This window comes from Grus americana, chromosome 1 (assembly GCF_028858705.1).
Source record: "Grus americana isolate bGruAme1 chromosome 1, bGruAme1.mat, whole genome shotgun sequence".
NCBI classification, from domain to species: Eukaryota; Metazoa; Chordata; class Aves; order Gruiformes; family Gruidae; genus Grus; species Grus americana.
The window spans coordinates 150,838,560-150,860,470 of NC_072852.1; the positions used below are offsets into that span (position 1 = coordinate 150,838,560).

Genomic DNA, 21,911 nt, shown 5'->3' on the forward strand with positions numbered 1-21,911 from the left:
CGGAGATTTCAACGGCTTGCTAATGAAAAGAACCTTATGTTCTCCCTGCTGTGTATCATTAGATTATCAAAATGATTTTTTCCCTGCCTGATGTGTGAAGTAACTGAAAACCAATTACTTCTGTGATTAAATCTTCTTTTATCATAAATGAAAGGTTCTGAAAATGTTTTAGATTGTTTTACAGCTTTACACTCTACAGTCTTAGAAAAGCTAAGCATATCAATTTCAAAGGAAAAGTCCACAAATGTAGGTGAACTTTAGTCTTAAGCAGCAAGAAACATAGATGCACGGTGAAAAAAATATTTAATCCCTATTTGAGCAAAAAGTACGATCTTAATAAACCATGTTTCCTTGCCTCCAAGCTGTTAGAGAGATGCTCTGAATTGTAGCCTGCCTAGCAACTATGTCTGGAATTGTTTGTTGTTTCAGTTTTACAAATGCTTTCGTCAGCTTTTCCACTGCCAACCTCCTTCCTCCGCTGACGGGGAGCCCACCTGCCACTCCAAGGTAACCGTAATCCAGCTGAATCAGAAGATGGATGGTGGAAACGTGTGCAATAATGAACCACGTCCACAAACAGACAGTAAAGTGACTTCTCTCCTGCACCCAGAGCCAAGCCTGGAGCCAGTTTCAAAAGCTGCACCACCGATGTCTTAGGAGAATCGGCACTGATGGAAAGTACAAGCCTTAACCAGAGTGTGTTTCATTTCACTGCCACGTTACCCAGCTAACCTTACAATTAATAAAGGCAGTTGCCATTTGTGGGATAGGAAAACTGTCAAGAACAAAAATTGGGACCCTTATTATTTCCTTAATAACAGTAAAGATGGCCACAGCGCCACAGGTATGGTTCAACAATGACTACATTTTAAGCGGTATCATTGACTTCCCTCTAAATTAGTTAATGGAGCACCACTTAGAAGTGGTAGAGCTTTAGTTCTTAGTGATCTGTGGATCAATGTCCTCCAGAATCAATCTAAAAGGCACGCTGGGCTATCTAGTTTAGCTCCTTGCCTTTCCTGCCTTGTTCCATCCAGTCCATGTCTTGGGATTTCAGATTAGGTCGCTCATAAATAACTGTAATTTCTGACAGTCCACTGAAGGTTATGCTCATGCTGGACAATGATGTTTTGAGGGAGAAAAGACAGTGACTTGACAGGGTAGTTTCTGAGTGGTAACAGCTAATTTACAGCACACCTTTGTGTTGAAGTCCAGGGTTAACAAACTGAAAGATGAGCTAAGACAATGAGTAGAGATTACCACATACAGAGGCGTCCCTGGGCTAGAGAGGCTTATCTGTCCTGGTGGAAACGGGAGCACTCCTGAGACTTCCAGACCTGGTGCACATTTCAAATGCCCAAATCCTACTCTGGGGAAGAACAGTGGTCATTGCCAGATTTTTTCTCCTTCAGCATCTCTAACACTACAGACCCCCAGCCAGAGAGACCAACGGCATGGTACAACCAGCACTCCCATCCCAGCCACGCACAGGCAAGATCCCAGGGCATGCAGTACTACACACTCAATCTACATGAAGCCGAGGAGGTAGGTCCCTCTGCTTAGCTCTCACAGCCCCCACATTCTCCCTTGGAATGATCTGCTCCTGCTCTTTCGTTCAAAAACAGAAGGTGGGATAGCACTATATTAAAGATGGAAGAGAGGGAAGGCAAAAAAAAAAATAAAATCAGCAACCCTCCCCCCTCTTTTTCAAAAAGAAGCTGTTTTCTTTGTATGAATAGAGTCCTCACTAAAATAGGGAATAAATGAGTTCCGTTCTGTCCTGTGCCTTAGATGATGTGAACCCCCCTCCACAGGGGACAGCCCTAGTGTTGTACAGCCATTACTGAAATACAAGTTCACAAAAACCATCAATCAACTGTCTCTAAAAGAACAGCAGCAGTTTAAACCATGAGTACATTTACACCAATCCGTGTACTAGGATATATTAATTTTTTATTTTCTTTACTGTCTAATGCCATGTCTGGCTTGTTTTCCTCAAGTCCCTAAAACAGGGCTGCCAACAGAGCTCCCCGGGCTACGGGTCTCACGTTCGAGCCCATGTTTTTTCGTACCACTCTAACTCAGTTTCTCTCTTCGCTTGGTGTTACCAACATTGCAGTGAGTTACTGACGTCTGTATCCAGCGGGTATTAAGTGTGCCACGCTGTCTGTATTTTCATCTACCTCACAACTCAGTTTTGCCATCTTCCCTTATCTCCTCCAGTTACCTTCAGTGATCTTACACTTTTTTTGAAATTACTAATAGCTTTTTGGCACTTACATGATCCTCAAAATATTTTTACATTACATTTGAACTTTTATGTTTTGGATGCAATCACAAAGATATAGAAGAGGTATGCACCTGACTGCTTGCTGACTAGACCTTCCTTCTGTTAACCTGTTTTGCTTGCCAGTCTGCACTGTGAATCCTACCTTGCTTCCCATTTGTTATTCTATTTGTTACCTTTACACATCTCTTTCTGTATTATCGATTCCCAGGTTTCTCTTCTGTGGCTAAATCTCTTTGCATTTCCTCCCACACATATTAACCTGTAGTTTCCAAGTTTATTTCCTTTCCCTATTTTGCCCACAGAGTACATGCCTATCTACTTATTTCTTTCATCCATGTGCTTTTCACATCACTGCCTGATTCAGTATCATCTGCAAGTTTGTTTCATATCTCAGCACTCCTCTGTGATCATCAGCATCAGTATGAATGAAAACCAAATTGTCTGACAGCCTGTAGGGTGAAGAATTTCCATATGCTACACTTCAATATTTGTCTTTGCTCACAGTCCTTATGTTAGTTTTCAGTCAATGCACAATTACTACATATAAAACAGCACAGACCGGCTTACATGTAACCTAAGGAGACATTCACGAGGACGATGAGATAGTCATTGTCCCAACACCTTATAGTCTGGACAGAATTAATCTCACTGAGATGTTCATGCCCATCTCTGACGTAGCTGGTCTAAAGCACTCTTTATAGACAATGTGGAAGACCAGTATTTCTAGGGCACAATTCATCTGACTTATTTTAGATGTCTATTTTAGGATGGGATGAATTGTTCCCTGTAAGTGTTGTTCCTCTCCAGTAACTAGGCAGAAACTGAAAATAAGAATCCAGCTCTTGCTATCAAGCACCTTCTCCTCCACTCTCCTAGGTCAGAAGCTTTTGGAGCTTCCTGAAAAAATAATGTAATTGGCTTTTCCAAGAGCACTGTGAGAAGAAATGAAAACAAGGTGTGATTCATCTGACCGACTGTGCCCACTGGTGCAGTTACCCACACCTGAGAGAGGTATCGCAGGCTCCTTTGCTGTCAGTAGAAGCAAGCGGGCACTTTTAGGCAGCAGCACGTGTCTACTCATCCCAGAGTAGGCATTTAAAAATGGATCATACAAGTCATGCCCCAGAAGTTTGTGTTTCTTTCTGGTGACCGCAGGGGAAGCCTGAGTGGCAGCGTGGATACCTGTGCTGCCTGAGTCCTACCTGCACTCCCAGTATGGGATGAGAATTTCACATGTAGAGGGGAACACAGGTCTCACAGCCGTATTTAAAAGATGCCTGTTTTTTTTTGCTCTAGTAAGTCTGAAGCTGACTTAACACAAATACAGACCTGCACCGGAGGCATCTAAAGCTAGGTGGCATGAGTCCTGCTCTCTGACTGACCTAGCCATGGACCATAAACAGAAAGCCATTTTACGTGCAACATTAAGCTAAGAGAAGATGGCTTTTTTTTTACACTCATAAGGATTAAGGTACAGAAATAGGAGTGAAAACAGAGAATTACAAGGTATTTAGGGAAGGCCAGAGGACACGCACAGCTTAAGAAAAAGGAAAACCTGAAAGGGAAAGCCTATAGGCTATCTATGGCATGCAAACATCAAAAAAGGGTGAAGTACTCCTTAGAATGAATGCTGAGAGAAGTCCATGGGGCATGACGCAAAGTCTGCTTTTTATCAGTGGGCCCTAAGAAAGCTCAGTAAAAACTAGATTAACTAGATTAATTGGATTAATCTAGTAGTAGCAGTATTACTATCGTGCCTAGGGAAATTGGTCAAGAACCCGTTAAGGTCCAGTACAAACCAGCAGAAATATTGCCAGTCTGCGTGATGACGTTGCCATGAGATCTGCGGAGGGGTCTGGAGGGAACTGTGCGGGCAGCTCGGAGTCCCCTCAGAGCAGGGGCAACTTGGAAGTGAGATCAGATTGCTCAGGGTCCTGTCCAGCCCAGTTCTGAGTATCTCCAAGGATGGAAATGGAGCTGCTGAACCTTTTCAGAAGTTTACTGAAGTGTGCAGGCATAATATTGTAGGCATGACTCTGAAACCAGCAAGCAGGTGCGAGAATGACCATCAGACCTGATCTCTTCCACGTCTGATGCTTAAGCTTTAAAACTTTTAGATCTTAAATATCCAATTTAAATTTCATAATAAGGAAAAAGTCAGGGTATCTGGCATGGTTTTAGCTTTAGCAAACATGACTGGTGCAATCATACGTTCAAAATCACAACTGAAGATATTTCTGTATAAGCTACTCGAATTCTAATACCCTTGCTGGATTTTCAAAAGTCCCATTTGGAATTACAACTGTGAAAATGGAAAAATGCAAAGTAATTCTGCCTGTGTGGAGAAAAGTTGCTTTATAGTAGATCATTCAAAGATGTGCTTTATGAATGTTTTATAGTTGAATGGCAATGTTCCTGAATACTACATTGGACAAAAAAAAAAAAAGAAAGGATTGTGAGCATACAATATTATTTTAAAAATATTTTAAAATATATTGTTCCAAAGAAATTATGTAGCTGTCACAGAAACAGTCAACCTGCAAATTTGTTATAACAGTACAAGATTAGATGCTAATAAAGTATTACGTATTTCAAAATATTATGTATTAGTATTTCCAAATCCTTAGAAAGAGGTGTTACTTCTTTTTCTCCTATTTGGCAGACATCTATGCTGTCAGGAAGTGTTGGGTACGGTTTAAACTCAGTCCAGTCGGCACAAATAAACTCTTGAGCTTTTACAATCTGCGCTGAAAACATTTAAACCAGAATTAAATTAAGATTAAACTCCTTGCATGGATGGTTTATACAAATGAACATATACTACGGATTCTAATCAAAAGGAGAAAATGTTTTTCAATTTGTTCTTGGAAATTTTAATGACTGAAGAGGTTTTGAATTTCCAACATGCATCTTGTGTACAGTACAATAAGGCTTTGAGGTTAGCACACTAATTTAAAAAGAATGTTCTCTAGTTTACCAGTAAATAAAATATAGTTTAATATACCTGAATACAACAGATGCTGTATGAAAGCATCTAGAATAGTAAGTGTAATTCAAACATTCAGCAAGAATTCAGCATCATTTTAACAAAATGTAAGAGATGCTGAAAACATTTAAATACACATAATCTGATTATTATACTCATAATGCGTCTCATTTCACACCCACCACAAATTTAGTTACAGAAAAGAATTTAGCTAGACACACTAGTAAGTTTATGTTTAATAATCTGTACACTTGAAAGAATTGCAAATAAACATAAAACATTTGGAACATACAGTTTTCCGTATGTTAGTCTACTTCTGTAGTCTCTATTGACTGGATTTCAGGTAACACAGGAAAATCTGTCACTCCTTGAAACTGGGCCAAATGTGCCTCAGTTATTCTTTGGAACATACAGTAAATGTAGCTCTGGGTTTTTAAAATACTATGTTTCTAAAAAAGTGTTCTTTTACCTCTGTTTCATTCATGAACTATGACAAATACTAACCACAAGAAAAGCAAGTATTTATTAAGGAATTTAATTGTCACCAAACGGCCCTCTACCTAAGCTTAATAAATTGTGCGATACTTGCAATCTTTAATGTATAGATACTTGCATTATATAGTAGACCTAGCAAATGATGTATTTATCACTTAATACTGAATGCAAAAAGCCATACATTAATCACAATAATATATTCCGTAATATGAGCATAGACTGGAAAATGCTGACCAGTAATATCATATAGTTTTAAATGTATTATTCAAATTTGGGTGATACACTAGAATAGTAAAGATTTTTTTAATGTGATTTGGGGTGCTGTAAGAGGAGAGTTTGCTCTTTTATCTCTGTATTTCAGGAAGTAGGAGATGCTCAAATTTCAGAGTGCTTTTTATTAGAATAAGAATTTAAAGCTTATGTATTTGGAGGTATTATTTATCTGTGTGATAATACTTGAACAAGGCTGAGCTGGAAAGAGTAAGCACTATTCTGCTCCTTCACCAACTGCTGGCAAACAGCTGAGTAAGTAACAGTAATAAAGGCAACTCTTAATATGTCGAATTGTTTCTTTCGGTTCATGCAAGCGTATTTTTTCTAAGCAGAGCTGGAGATCAGCTGCATTCTTCTATTCAACGTGCTCTCTGAAGCCATTTTAAATTTAAGTTCTTAGTCATACAATGATCTGCTAAAGTTGCAGTGTAATGATAGTCTTGCTTGTACTATTGTCTCCATGCATGCAAATGAAAATTAAAATAATGTTATCAACTATTACTGACGCATAACTGTTAAATCTGTAATGTCAACTGTAAAGCTTCAAACAAGCCTTTCTTTCTTCCGACAATAAAGTAATCTGGGCTTAGTTATTTTGCGTTCAGTGGTTCATGTGCTACGCTAAAAGCTACAACACATAGCAAAGGCTACCGCCTACACAGACAACCTAAAATGTAAAAATTTACACAGAGCACCTTTTGATTTGGGAGTTAAAAAAAAAAAAGAAAAGAAAAGAAAAAAAAGAAGGACTACCACAGAGCTTTCAACTAGCTTTTTAAAAAGACAAAAGCTGCCAGGTATATACAAATGTGAATTTCAAGTAAAACCACCTCAGAAAAGGTAAGCTAGCAAAGCATACCAAGGGACTACAGTAAGTAGAAATTCCTGGCAAATCCAGTTAGTAAACAAGGGACAGGAGCAAAATCTTCATAGAAAAGCCTGTATATAGTCTAGGCATTATTAAAAAGCCCCCAAACTTTCCAAATGCTAATGTATCATCCCATCCAATGCTCGAGAAACTCAAGGGAGCAGTTTTAGTCTTGGTCTTCAGACAACAAAAACGTAAGGTTAGAACTAGGTTGTTGACATAGGTTACCAAGGAGGGTATGGGAACAGTTTTCTTATAGCAAAATGGTAACAATAGAGACTGCCGATTTATACACCATCGGCCTCAATTAAAAACTGAGCTTTGATATGTTCAGATAGAGGGGAGGAAGACTGAGTTTTTACTTCACAGTGGAAAATGTATTAATAGGAAGTGAACAGGTAACACTTATTTCTGCTGCCAAAAGATAGGGAAAATCCTTCCCTAACAACAGTGACTTTTTCTCAACTGTCAATTTAGGATTTGCCAGTGGAATCCAAATCTGAGATTTGGTGGTTGGGTGGTTACATTTCTTCTGAGAAAAATGCAGTATATCAAAGTCCAAGACGAGATGTAAACATATCAATACTCATTTAACAAACCCAATTTTCAGCCAAATGTGAACCAACAAATTCAACTGCAAAAAGCCACCATGGCAATTGCCTAACGCTAATGCAAGATGCTGAGAATACTGTGCAGAGTTTTGTTTAAAAGCATGAAGGTGGCAGCTGCAAAAATGATGCAAAAATATGCAAGAACAGCTTCTCAAAGCTCATCTAAGGATTAGATTGGGGAGACAGAGAGTAAATAATTTATAATGAGAAGTGACATTAGCTCAGATACGACATGCCACCTAAGGCAAAGTTACAAGCCAGGGAAAGTCTACATGAGTGTCTCGGAAAACAAGACAAAAAAGACTCCTAGATTAAAATAAAAGGTTTCTTTTACCCTGGTGAACCTTTCCCCACAAAAAACAAACCCCAAACCAACAATCTCTGTGTTGTCTTGGTCATTACTCATAGCCTTTGAGATGGATCCACTAGAAAATACCACACTAAAGGATGACTTAACTATGCTAAGCTAATTCTTCCTAGACATGGTATAGCCCCAGAAGAACCTAGCAAACGGGACGCGATTTCACAGGCAATGAATTCAGCCTACATTCAACGATGTCCTGAACTTACACCTGTCACTAGGTTGGGTAGAAAACAATGTTCAAGTAATAACAAATATAGCGGAAAAGACTGCGGTCAGATGTGGGTCTGCGTGTAGCGTTGTTAAGGTGCAGCCTGACACCGGTGACAGATGGGCTGCTGCGAGCTGACACGCTGTTTAGAAGAAAACCGAAGACAGAAACATCTACAGGTTAGACGTCTTCTTGGAGGAAGCTGATCTGTGTCGGGTAATATTCATCTCACCTTGTTTTAGACCTCCGTAGTGCCTGTGTGCTGTATGTTACCATCTCAGAAGTGGCCGGAAGCAGTGACGTATTTAAAAGGCTTTAAACAGTGAGTGTACACAAAATGCCATATTACTAAAGCATTCTAGACCTGTGCCTTATTTTGTATGTAACCTGTTGAGCACAACCTGCCCCGCTCTGTGCCACGCTTCTCTCCCCATCCTCTCCTCTCCCCTCCTCTGCAGCTGGGATGCGCTAGGCTTCCCTCACCCCAACCACCCGCTACTGCAGTGCTGCTGCCCCTCCTCACCAACATGCCGGCGCAGAGCTGATGTACATAGGGTTTTGGGGAACCAGGGGCTCCAGGAGGGGCTTATGCCGACACAGGGCATCCCTTAACCCAAAGGAAGCAGAAGAACATTCTTCTCGCTAGCTCTCACGCGGTGGAGAAACCAGGGAAAAAAGATCCTACCTCTTCTCATTCTCTCATTCCCCTGAAGTCTCAGCATGCAAGAGACCACCTCTTCCCCACAAATGACCCACTGGCCCCTTTTCCAAGAGACTTAATAATATTGTGACTTAAGTACTTTAATACAGTTATTAACAATGTTAAAAGATTCCCCTGACATCAGTCACCGCTGAAGGATGGTGACTCACTGCTGCAGAAGAACGCGGTGAGAACGCATTCCACCAAGCATCCTCCCTTTGGGAAGACTCAGTTTCTTATAAATAGCGCTAAGCAGCAGAAATAGATACAATTGTCAGGTGAAAAAAGTAATTACTGAAGGAACAGTCTAAGACCACCCTAAAAGATTCGCGACATCCTGAAAGGAATCACTGTGGTGTCTGCTATAAAGAGCTTAGATTCAGGGACACAGGTCCCTCTGCCTGTGAAAATTCATAACCTCTCTTTAACAACAGCCTACCTTCCTTCACATAGCTGTTTTGAGCACAGTGGTGTTAGCAGTGTGGCCATTTAATAAACCATTTTCCCATATCTTGTTGAAATTAAGACACTCATGGTTTATGATGGTCATCACTTACCCATTCTTCCTATTAATTTTATAGGAAATAATTTTATAGATTTTGTAAGAATCAGCTCGACATTCAGGATACGCCTTTCATACAGGCGCACTCAGTTGCGTCTGCCAGCTTCAGTTCCAACTGGGTATTTGCTGCATGAGTTGTTGAGAGATAAGATCATAAGACCAACATGACTTTTCAGATATCTGCCAAGCTGTATTATATTTTTTATGCTTTATCTTGCCCTTTATGTCCACCTTTGACAATACACGGTTGCTGTTTCTGTGCTGTGTCCCAGTTTATATTATGTTACACGTGCAATGCGTAGACATCCATTCAATAAGGTTACTAAAATAGGAAGCCTCTCCCTATTAAAATATTTAAAATGCATCTATAAGAACAGTAGCTAGTTATCAGATGAGGTGGATATGACTCCCAATAAGCTTATCTTACTGCCTTGTTTTCTTAAAGCTAATAATAGCATTACCAAAATGTCTAAGCATCTCCTTTAGAAAAGAGCAATATAAATAAAATTCCCAGTAGAGGTGAAGGAACCAAATTTGCATCTGTACACACACAGACTATATTTATCTGTACAGCTTTTGTTGTTAATGTTTTTGCTTGTTTAATGATTTATATTTTCAAAGCATTCTCTGCTTGAAGGATATTTTTTGTCAGGAACATTTAGATTTGGGGTTGAAGATTACTGTTCTATTCTTACAGTGAAATTAACTCCACTTCTTCAAAGAAAGCTTTTGAAGTGTTTCTTATATATGGTGGAAGTACTGAGTGACAGCACAATGATCCTCTTCGCTATTCTCATGATCAGCAGCTGTTAACCTATTTTTATCAACAACATTACTCCAAGAAATGCTTTTACAAAATGTGAATGCTGTGGTGAGATCATTCCACATGAGCAGACTTCTCCTTATGAATTTTTACAAGCAGGTTCCAAAAATCTCACTTCAAGAAGTAACCAACTGCCAAGCCATCCTCCTCCAACACACAAGGCCGCCTCCTCCTCTTCTTTCCACTCATGCTCCAGGTAAGCACAACCCACTCAGGTCATAGATGGGCATCTCCCAGACACCTTTATGTCATCCCTCTGAAAGCCTCAGCACCCTCCCTAAGGCCTTTGGTGGGCTCCACAGTATCATGGGATGTCACTGCTGTACACAGAGCCCAAGATAAGTGCTCAGAACTGGCTTTCCCGTGTCAGGTGCAATCTCAGGTATCTTCACTTTCAGATTCAGATAGAAATAATGATAAGAGCATTTTCTGCCTGCAGCAAATACGCAGACCAGTATCACAATGTCAAGAAGCAAAGGAAGCAGTTTCCGAAATGGAAGATGGTATTTGGAGTTCTATTGCCCTCTGTGTCTCTAGAAGCATGAGCAAAGAAGATCCAGCCTTGCTGCTCTGGCTACTTGCATGCTTTAGAGATTTACGATCGGGACCCACTATGCATCAGATAAGTTGTTATGTTGTATGAACTATGGGCAGAGTGCCAAATTACCCCCAAGAAATGCTAAGGAAGGACCAAAAAGTACAGTGAAACTCTATTCCTTTGAGTGTAAGAAGAAGGGGAATACTTTGGGCACTTTCAGACTGAGCACAGGATGCCACGACAGGGCAAAGGAAATCCCGTTCGTTGACCTGTGTAGGGAATACCACTTGGCCTGTCAGACTGCGTCAGTGATTTCACCCTCTCTGTATGATCTGCCATATGCTTTCGCTTGTCTGATGCATCTCTGCTCTATGATCCCAACAAAGAGCTTCAGAATTGAGTAGATAAATTACTATGGAATAATACAAATTTCTCACAGATGTATGTTTTATAAATCTGGTATGCATACTATGGATGCAAAGGGCAAGAAAGCAGAACATTAAATTCACCCAACTGTTTCAGTTCTCATACTATGTGTTTTAGCTACTCAGTGTTTCTGTATAGAGCACCAAGAACAAACAGTACATGTATATGGACTTGATCCTCATGCAATGTACGCATTTACAATTTATTTTTTTTTAATCTAACATGTCGACCGGGCCTCTCTTTGATACACCTACCAATAAAACCTGAAGAAGGAGGGTTGGGCTGTATCTTCTCTTTAGTGTTCTCCTGAATGATGTCCCAGAGCTGCCATATAAACTTTGGATGGAGAATGTAAAACGGCTGGTTTGGATTCTTCCTGCGATGCTGTACATAGGGAGTGAACAGATTGTAGTCTGGCTTCTTATACCACTGGGAGGAAAAAGGTAAGAGTTTTTATAATCTTATGGTATCCAGTGTGGTTTCAACACTACATGCAAAATAACGTGGACTAGTTTCTTTAGGGTTCCTCAGAACAAAAGCAAAGGTAGTAAAGCAGCCTGCACTGGTGGACGCTTCTCCTAGGAAGCCAGTCCTCACCCTGGGCTATTCTGTTTCTTTTCTTCATACGGAGACTCCCAAGTAGCGATTCACTGCAGCGGGACGAGCCAACCTCATCTCCCACTCACAGGTCCGCATTAAACAAGGGGTTCAAAGAGCCTTGACGCAAGACCTGGGTGAATCTTCCTCTGAAAGTGTCCCTGTCCCTGCTGGCGGCAGCAGCAGCAGGTGAAGCAGGCTGACGGCAGCCTGCGTAGGAGACAGGCAGCCTCTGGCATCTGTTGCTAAGGGAGTTTTAGTTCAGCAGATGAAGGTCTACTTTTGTACTTTGCAGCCTGCTCAGCTCTGAGCTCCCCTTGCCAAGAACCATCAGATCAAGTGGTCCGCTGGAGCTGCAGCACCAGCCAAAGCAGAGACTCCCCCAGTGACAACCAGATGGACGTCTGCTGCTCTCAGCGAGGGGGCGGGCGGCGGGGCACAGATGGCTCTGGGGGAGTGGACACAAAGGCAAGACTGGTGGGGAGGAGGCCTGAGAAATGGGGAAGGCGCCAAGAGAGATTTCATTAGGGTGTTGTATTTCGTCTGGGAAGGCAGAGGGGAAGGTGGGAAAAAATGTATGCAATTCTTCATCTTTCTTGATAAAACCTGTTTCTGAAATCTAGCAATGTTCTCTCCTTGGCAAACACACAGAAAACTCACTGTTATGTGAAAATAGCAATATTTTATCAAAAAACCCCCATCATCCCTCTATCCTAACATCTCAGAGCAGCCCATTCCAGTACAAGTGCTGCCTACTAAAAAGCTTTTGACCAACAAAGCAATTTTGACCAGTTCACGCAGAAATAGTAGACTTTGGGGTTCACTGTGACAAGTGAGAACCAAGAGGCTGCAGTACTAAATACATTCATTTTCTCCAGTGCTTTCAGACTGATTGGGAAGAAAGGTCCAAGCAGACATCTTACCACATTCAGATTTGCAGAGTAGGGGGCAGGATCCCAGGCTACTAAGATAACATCTTTGTACAAGGAGCTGTCAACAAAGTGATGGTTTGGGTTCGTGAGGATCTGTAAACACAGATGTAAAGAATTGCACAGTGTTAAAAACAAGTGGGATCCAGAAAAATGGCAAAATCCTTCTCTAAAATGAACAGTCCTCCCCACACTGCTGTTTGTTCTGCTTTAATTCTGGTTGACTTTAAGCATCTTGTTTTGTTAAAAAGAAATATAAAAAGGAGCTTAGCCATAAACAGCACTCATGACAGTTTGAAGTAGCAGTAGGCTGAATTACTCTCCATCTGTGAGGAATGTGATGGGACCACTTGAGATGTTGCATAATTGTATATCAACACTACTGTGTATTCTGGAACTTGAAAATGAAAGCTATTCGATTTCAGCCTGCCCACAGGATCCTCTTCTTGGGCACAGAGCAGCCTTTTTCGAAAGGCTACAGCCCCCAAGGATAATGTCTTTTTTTTTTTTCTCCTGGTCCCCCCCATTTTGGTTGCTGTCTCATTTTAACAGCAAGACAGTTTCATTTCAACTAACTCCAAAAAGACAAATTAGACCATGACCGTAAAAGCTGGTATACCTAGAAAAAATAATTCCATGAACAGACACGTGATAGGGCTATTTTTGAAGGAACTGCCATATTGCTCTGATCTACTGTTCTCATACAACTCCCTCCCGCATCTCCTGGTACTCTGCCTGATCCTCCCGCCCCACTGGAAGTTTTCTTTTCACTCCTGCTGGCTTATCCCTTCCCGGACCCTCCATGCCCAACCAGATCTCTCTGATCCCTGGTGCATCCAATCTCAGGCAGGATTGAGCTGAATGATTTCAGCATTGGTTGAAACAGCATGAATTTGGCTCCAGCTGTTAAACTAATCAACATTCCAGACAAATAAATTCGTACTAATTTTCATTTCCCTTTAGGATCCAATGAGCCATATTTGATTATGCATATTTTTCTTCAGAAAAATAATATTGTTACCATAGCAATATTCTTCCTACCATAAACTTTGAGCTTAATGACTTTCCATCAGCCTTCTACAAGAAGAACAGAATTAGTCGTGCTGCCATCAGCATCCCCAACTCCATTTCTCAGAGCAGTTTTTGCCTGAGAACGTAAACTCCTTTTTTGAGAGTACTAAGTAAACAGACCAAAAGGTCAAGCTTTTAAAAGCTCGGTTCCACAGTTATCACACAAAGGAGCTCTTACTTGCCTTTCACTAAGCAAGAGTCCTTTGGAGGTGTTGTCCACACAAATTTGCTCTTAGTGAGCCCGCATTCATATGTATGAGATGAGTTTCTTCTTGAATAACAATATCTGTTGTGGCTGCACTGGCTTCCTTCACGTCCTTCGGGCTTTCACAGCAGAAAACACGAGGGAAGAAGAGGGCCACAGCAGCCTTTTAATCAACTGAATGCAGAAATTTCCAGCAGTGAGGAGGGAAGGAGGGTCAGTAAACCTGTATGGGTAACTCATCTTCAGTATTGGTAAGGAAAGCAACTTCTATCAAGTGGGCTGCGCAGACTTCTCTCCCAGGAGGGGAAGGCCAGTTTCTCAGCAGGTGGCCAGAGCACCACGGGGGGCTTCTGACCTCTTTGAAGGAGCAGAAAGGTGGTGAGAATGCAAATGTTTGTGAGGAAGCTGTATGAGCTGACCCGGCCTGAATTTTAGCTGTGTCCTGTTTTTCTGAAAGGCCTTTTGGAGAGTAAGCAACGTACAGCACAGCAGAGAAGACCATGGGACCCTCCATTGCCACCCTGGCGGGAGTGTTCTGCAGCAGCTCCAGGACCCAGGAGGACCCCAGCCTGCTGCAGAGAGCAGCTAATTTACCCATTTAGTCTCTCTGAATTTGCTGGGGAGCTAACCAAGCTCAGATCACTCCCTGGAGGTATTTCTCTCTTCTCCTACAGGGAGCCTAGTGAGACGAGTCAACTAAATAGAGTTTCTAAGCCCTCCTCCTTGCCTGGCACAGGAGTTCAGGCATGGTCAGCAACCAGGACATTTGGGCTAACAGTAAAACAAAGAACAGTCAAAAAAAAAAAAAAAAGGTAGTAAAATAAATGACATTAAGATCAATGTTCTCCGATACCTTGATTTCAGCACTAAATCCAGAGTAAGATATTTCTGCTTTCTTCCTCTAAGCAGAAGACAGGGGGCATATTTGACTCAGATCACTTCAAAGATCTACTCTGCCCTACAGCCTCACAAACAGCTACAAAATGAGTATGAAAGGAATGGCAGTGAACAGTCCTCTCTTTGGTGGCAAAGAACAAGAACTTATACACACAGAGAACACAGCCACCAAGGATGGACTTTGCATGGGCAGTCACTCAAAGAAGAGGAAGAAAAAATGAATTCATAAGAATTTGCTCTCATTCAGCAAGAATCAGTATATATAGAGCATGCTACATGGCCAACCATTCTACTGGTGTTGACTAATTAAACTCATCATTTCAATATGTCATAAAATTTCACAGGAATTCTGTTGTTGCTTTTTGGCTGCATTTCATAAAGAGGAAAGAAGCTTGGATTGTCCAAGACCAGACTTCATTCTTGTTCAAAATTGAAAAACTGCTCTTAACCATAAGGTGTCACTATAGCTCAATGCACAATTATTTGTTGACAACCATATGCAGAAAATTCCATTTTCTGTTTCCATTCAGATGAACAAACTGACCTTACGTATAACATCCAGTGTACACTGAAGTTTTTTACTAGTTCATTCCAAATTTTTCAAGAACGACGACTTGCCTAAAGTTACGCATGAAGGAAACTCAGTTCCCACTTCTTTCGCCTTCCAGCGAGGAAATAATTGGGGAACTGGAGAATATGAGAGAAAGAGCTTTGGGATCCCCACAGCCTGGGCTTTGTGAAGATCCCGGAGGCAGTGTGGTGAAGGTCTTCTGTACTGACGGCTCTGGCATTCTGCAGAGCCTTTACAGATGTAGGACACACGAGAAACTTTACAAACCAATTCTTTGAAACAAGGATATCAAGTAACTACTGCAATCACTCTACACGGACAGCAGTGTGAACATCCCTGTAAGGGAGAACTTTTACCGGCTCTACATCATGACTGTTAAATCACTAGCTGTTTCCCAGATTACCCAACACTTTCTCAGAAGTTATTAATTTAATGTCATATTGTACAGAAGTGACATTGACTTGAATTCACAAAATGAAGATCTTACCTGAGAGTTAATGATCCGCATCGTTGTTTTATTTCCAACATCTTTTTCATAGCCACGTGTTGGAGCAGAATTAAATCTTAGAACAGCATCATGAGAATCTAGGAGCATAAATGAGGGGGTAATTTGTTTCTCTTAGTAATATAGAACAGAAAAGTAAAACAAATGATCTAAACTAATGCAAAACTTACACATCTTTCCTAATCTTAATATTCTAAGGATGATAAACATTCTACTATATGCAAACAAAAATCCTCTTGCATCTGCCATACATTATTAACATTATTAAAATCCACTGGAAAAAGTACAGAAGCATCTATTAATTTAGCTTGCAATAATTAAATATTTCTCTTAATTGGATAAACTTAGTGTGGGAAGGTTATTAGTACACCCAGTACACACAATTGCTTGCTATTTCTATTGCAAAATTCACAAAGAATTACTCCATGCAAAAGCATGTTAATTGTGAGGATATCTCATTGAACATTTGAATGTATAAAAATGCTTAACGATAAGCTTGTGCTTCAAGGTATTTCATAATACCTGAAAATCTCAGACTACCCCAAACCTATTAATCATACCGTGTACTTATTCTCAAGGTCAGTAGAAGTCTTAAAGAGTCTCTGCAGAGAAGTCAGCCCACAAACCTGCTCACATACAGAAACCTGAGGAGCCCTCGGTAGCAGATCTAACAGAGCTGAACTGTCAGAGTTGTTTCCCCACATGCTGTTGACCTCGGAGTCATGCAGAATAGAAAGCAGCTATAGGTCAAGTATGGGTCAAGGGTAGACACTATGTGCAAGCCTTCGCTGGATAAAAGATAATCACTCTCCCAGAGCCTCTTTTAAGAGGATCTCAAAGCCCAAAAGGTGTGAGGGAGAGTAAGACATTATATCCATTGCCCAGAAACATGCTGTCCCTGTCAATAGCCCCCTATTTGGTCTACGTTTGTCCCTTCTATCGATGGAAGCAGTGGTTGTCTGCAGCTCAAAAATAGAGAAGGCAGAAGCTTCCAAAGATAACCAAGATGCTACAATGGAGTTCAGGCCTGATCCTACCGAACTGGGATCTTCCGTCCTTTCACACCTTTACTCCACACTTCTTGTACTCCAGACAAGAAAATGCTGTGTGACATGAAGTCGGCAGTCCGATCTCAGCCATACCTGTTTGCTTTAACATGTTGCATCAGAAAAGAGAGATTTTTGCCAAATGTCACCCGAGCCCAACTCCTCAGAAGCTAAGGAGGAGTGGAGGCTTCGTCTCTGTCCCTATGCAGGGATAACCCTTGCCTCAACACCTAGCCTTCATCTGCCTAAACGTAAGCATCTTGATTGCATAGGAGCTAGAGGACATGAGGTCAATAGAAGCTGTAGGTACTCCACATTTTTGGAGACGGAAAAGAAAACCAAAGGTCCCTTATACTTGAAACCTGCATGAATTTAAGAACATAAATTTGGACCTGCATTTGACAACTTTTTGACAATCTGTTGACTGAGAACTGGGAATTGGTTTGGGAAATGGGAGTTGTATGGTTCATAACTTGAGAGACAGTGTGCTGCGTTTCCAACATTATTCATGCTGTTTCTTCATATCAATAGTAAACACTTTTCCTTCACCATAAAATATATGATCAGGACACAGCCTAACACTGATTTGATAACAGCTGGGTTTAAGTCAACTGATTTTAATCTTACTAAGTATTTGGAGATAACTATTTTAAAGATACAAAACATTTGGGTTTTGAGTGCAGATCCCTTCCTGATGATGCCAAAATAATTGGGTCTCCTATTAAATAGCATGATCACGATGGGAGCGTTTGCTGTTCTTGCACAGTATTTCCATATCTAGTTTCATTCAAAAAAAAAAAAAACCAGTCGGAGTGATGGGAGGGAGGAGGGCCAAAGGCAGGACACAAATTAACATTTCTGTCTGCGTTTCTAATAGGAGCACAGAAGAGGGAGCTAAAGGCCTATGAAGAGAAAGGTCCTCTGCTGCTGCTCTGTTAAGCCTTTTTTTTCTTTCAGGAGGGTAAATAGTAAAAGTCTTTTGCCTGCACCAACTTCATCAACCAAGCCTGTACAGCCCATGGCCCAAAAACCCGAACTCACGCATGAGGTGTTTTTCCCCACTCCCTAATGATGCAGACTTGGCTGTGCCCCTGCGGATACACCACCAGTTGCCCAAGGTGCCTCCAAACTGGCAGGTTTGCTTGCATTTTCAACCAAGAGCTGGTAGCCCTGCTGCCAGCTCTGGGAGAGGACAGTGTTCTACAGCTGTGAATGCACAGGGAGAAAAAGCATCTCGAACAGTCCGATCTTTCTCTTCCCAGTCAGGCTCTTCTCACTTTTTCAAGGACTAGAGGGGAGGTGGGAAGGCATGGCCAAGAACTCAGCTGTAACACACACTATCTAGACTCTGCAGGGGAAGTGGAACTTCTTCCCCATAGGAATAATAATACAATCAGATGCTGGAGCTTCCATTTTCCAAAGTGGGAAACACTGGCACAATGTCTCCCGCGTCTTAGCGCTTCCCGGGAGCCATGCTGACCACTAAGACCCATAGGTTTGCACCAGGCCCTTCTGGGATGGCTTTCAGCAGTCAGTTGGCCCCAATTCTCTGCTCAGTCACAAGTACCTGCCCATGGCCTGGAGGACACTTAGAAAAAATCTTCTGTGACTCCTGCTGCCCCACACACTTCCCTGTACAACAGGTAGAAGGAGATCTGAAACTTCTGTGTAGGTGTTACAGAACAGCATCTCCTCCCTTTAGGTGGCATCAGATGACAATTTCCACTAAATTAAATCAAAAGCTCTTCCTCAGAGAATGGCATAAACTTTCTGTGCCCAGAGGGTTCCCAAGAAAATGGGTACACGCAGGAGCATACGGGCCCCAGGTACCATGTCAAGCACCAAAGTCCACACCTGGGCTGCACCTGAGTGTGCAAGTATGTCATGATGCATGCTGTAGTATGTAAATACGTCATGATGTGCTATGGATTCTCCAGTACAGCACTACCCCATACTGGTGTAAACTGGGTGTACTGGGGAACACTGACAGAAGATTTTGTTTCAGTCAAGCCTAACACATTGGAGAAGGGAGGAACTGTTAAGCTTTTTTACCCCAAAGATTTCTACATCAGTGGGGCTTCCTGTGAAACTGAGGGTTACCCTGGTATGATTTTAGCTGCAGGACAGTCAAGCACCCATGCTGTGCTAGAAGCCTATTAGAGTAGTTTGATAATGATAGCAGCTCGAATAGAGCCCAGAGATTTAAAGGAAACCCATCTGTGTCAAAGAGATGATACAGTGCGATGAAGCAGGTATTGGGATGTGAAGTCCTGGAAGATGGGAGGATTAATGAGTGCAGATCAAAAGGTTTTTATAGAGAGCTGAAGGAGATAACTCTCCTTGCTCCAGAAGTAAGTTTGAGACATACATTTCATCCTTCTTTCAACCATTTTAGCATACTGCACGTGTACTACTAAAATGAAGAACTACTGAGATATTAACATGAGTAGTAACACTCATTTTTGAAAAGAAAAAATAAAACTGACCTGGATTAGTTTTATGGCTCCACAAGCCCTTTCTGAACAGCTACCACAAAACTCCCACCTTGATGTGGGGAATTCTGTGTGGCGTTGACATCTCAGCACCTGCAACCTCACTGACTCGGTGCAGCAATGGAAAAACAACAGGAGATACTTCAACTCATTTAAATTCACTCTTGGAAAAGAGGTCAGGGGACTTGACCTCAGCACATGAGGCTGCTCAAAGGTCTGAATTCTGTATGTCTGTGAACTCTAACCATGCAAGAGAAGAGGAGGATGCTCTACTGCTTCTTGGCATGGAGACAAAGCTCAGTCTGGGATAGCAACACCACAGGCAGTTTCTCCATGAGCCACTGCAAAATATAGACGGGTACAACACAGCTTTGTGGAATAAAACCTAAACATGGCTCTAATCTGCTGAAGAAATAAACACGTTGGAGCAAAATGTGAAATATGGCAGATCTGACGAAAAGGGTGCCTCCTTTATACTATAAGCTGTAATAAGATAAGAAGGCATCATTGTTTTCTTTAAATCAAATTATGGCTTCAGGCCTGATTTTCCTTTCAGTTATATTGTCCTGAAAGGGAACAGCTTCACTGAAGTCCATAAGCTCACACTCATGTAACGCTGGTGAGAGAGAACAGCCAAGCTTTGCAGACCTACGCTTGAGAAGAACGAACCTTTTGAAAGACAAACATGAATACACGCATGTACATGTAGCTGCACATGAATAGATGCATTTCACCCACCTATTTCATCCCCTAGAGAGGAGTTCAGTATTGCACCAGCAGACATAACAACGGCACAGCTCCCAAAGCCATGTGTATACAATTTGCCCAGTGGAATTTGGGGAACGTGCTTTTCCCATCCAAGAGTGGAGAAGGGAGCCTCCTTGCCATCTATTGTTTTCACATTCACCCTTTCTTTTAGCTCGCAGAATAGCTGGTCTCCTGTCAACTTGGAGTTTCGTTTCCCCTTGAACCGCACCCCATGCTTATTGGTGCTCAAATAATCTTTCATTGCCTTCTGCAGTCGAGGGTTTAGCATCTTGGAAGAGACATCCCCTTTCCAAAGCTTGTAAAGAAAGGATTTCGACATTGTGGAATATAGCCCATCCCAGTCATCAGATTCGTCAAGCATCTGGCTTCTCCTGTGCTTTGTGCTCCTTCTCCTCATTCTTCTCTGATGACTCCAGTTGTTCGGTAAGATATTTACTTTTGGATTAACCTCATCGGCTGAGATGAGTTTTGCTATTTCTTGAAGGTGGTTGTGTGGCCGAGGCTGACCAGCAGCAAATAAATAATCATCATTCACTTGGTAGAAAGCACTTTTTGATTTTCTTCCTATCTGGGGTGGAAAAAATTCATCTTCATTTCTAAATGCATCTTCCAAGTCAGTCCATTTCTTAATACTTCCAGTCCCCGATTTAAACGTACCTAAGAGATCTTCACTAAGAAGTACCTCATTCCCATCAATGGTTTCAGAGAATGATGGATCGTGTATGGCTCCCATGATGACTCTCTGCTTGCCCTGAAGGGGCAGAAGCCTCTTAGTTTCAATGTAAGAAAAGGAACTGGGAACTGGTTCAGCAGTGTTGCTATCTGTAAAATAGATGAATATCACCAGAAAAAGCAGACCCCATGCAAAGATCCCAAATAGCATGAGTTGTTTCCATTGCTTCAAGTTAGGTTTCATGGCAATGCCTTTACCAGCTCCTCTGCGCCTTGAAGTATTGGTGAAGGAAAATGAAACCTGGAAAGAACATCAAATATTAATCAAGAATGGTTCTAAAAATAGATACAATTCAGAAATACTTTAACACGCTTTGATAGAAGGTGCAGAATTAATCTCCAAGCTGTAGCACGGAGGATTCAGAAGCAGAAACAAACTCCAGAGCCTGCAGACACCGTAGGAGTGACACGCTTTGGCTGTAACCACACAGTGACAGCTGCTCGCTACAAAAGAAGCTGGTGGCCAGTTTCTACAGTAACACTGGATCCTGCCTTCGGGGAGATCATGTGCCTGCCTGCTTCTGCTAAACTGAGTGTAGCATTAAGACAGCAAAAGCAAAACCCACGCCTGCCTGTATGCCCGGTGGCGACAGTATCAGCTGTCTTCTCTTTTGCCACTGAAAGTCCTTACGCAGTGGGAGCGCAAGCAAGCCTGTCCCCAAAGGGACCAGGCAGGGACCACAAACTCCCAGCTGGACAGCCCTCCTCTGCCTGCGGCCCTGAAAGGATGGTGCTCTGCAGATATCGCCAAGGGGGAGTAGGGGAGGGCATGGCACCGGCAGGTCGGAGGGGAGCCTTTTCTTTTCCTCGGCTGGTATGAACTGGCACAGCATCAGTGGGCCACGTCATTTCCTGGGGAGTGCCGCCCAGGATCAGACCCGAATAAGAGAGCGACCGTTGTACCTCTGCTATGGACGCTGCATGTGCGCTGAGGTGGCGTGAAGAAGTTCTGCA

The 21,911-nt window shown here is 41.9% G+C and overlaps 2 protein-coding genes across 7 annotated transcripts in view; one reads left to right on the forward strand and one right to left on the reverse strand.

The window, feature by feature from the left end:
• LOC129208203 (pinopsin-like) overlaps positions 1-782 on the forward strand; it is a 92,913-nt gene extending 92,131 nt beyond the window's left edge. The window contains exon 4 of the mRNA XM_054830544.1: positions 430-782. Within this exon, the coding sequence (XP_054686519.1) occupies positions 430-657 (228 nt within the window). The 3' untranslated portion in view covers positions 658-782. The remainder of the gene's footprint in view (positions 1-429) is intronic.
• The window catches only part of ST6GAL2 (ST6 beta-galactoside alpha-2,6-sialyltransferase 2), a 191,950-nt gene that overhangs the window by 11,862 nt on the left and 158,177 nt on the right, over positions 1-21,911 (reverse strand). For all 6 annotated transcript variants that reach the window (XM_054830484.1, XM_054830512.1, XM_054830473.1 and 3 more), the window contains 4 exons: positions 20,196-21,198; positions 15,902-15,999; positions 12,665-12,766; positions 11,399-11,573 (listed from right to left, as the gene is read on the reverse strand). In XM_054830484.1, coding sequence (XP_054686459.1) covers positions 11,399-11,573; positions 12,665-12,766; positions 15,902-15,999; positions 20,196-21,198 — 1,378 coding nt within the window. The remainder of the gene's footprint in view (positions 1-11,398; positions 11,574-12,664; positions 12,767-15,901; positions 16,000-20,195; positions 21,199-21,911) is intronic.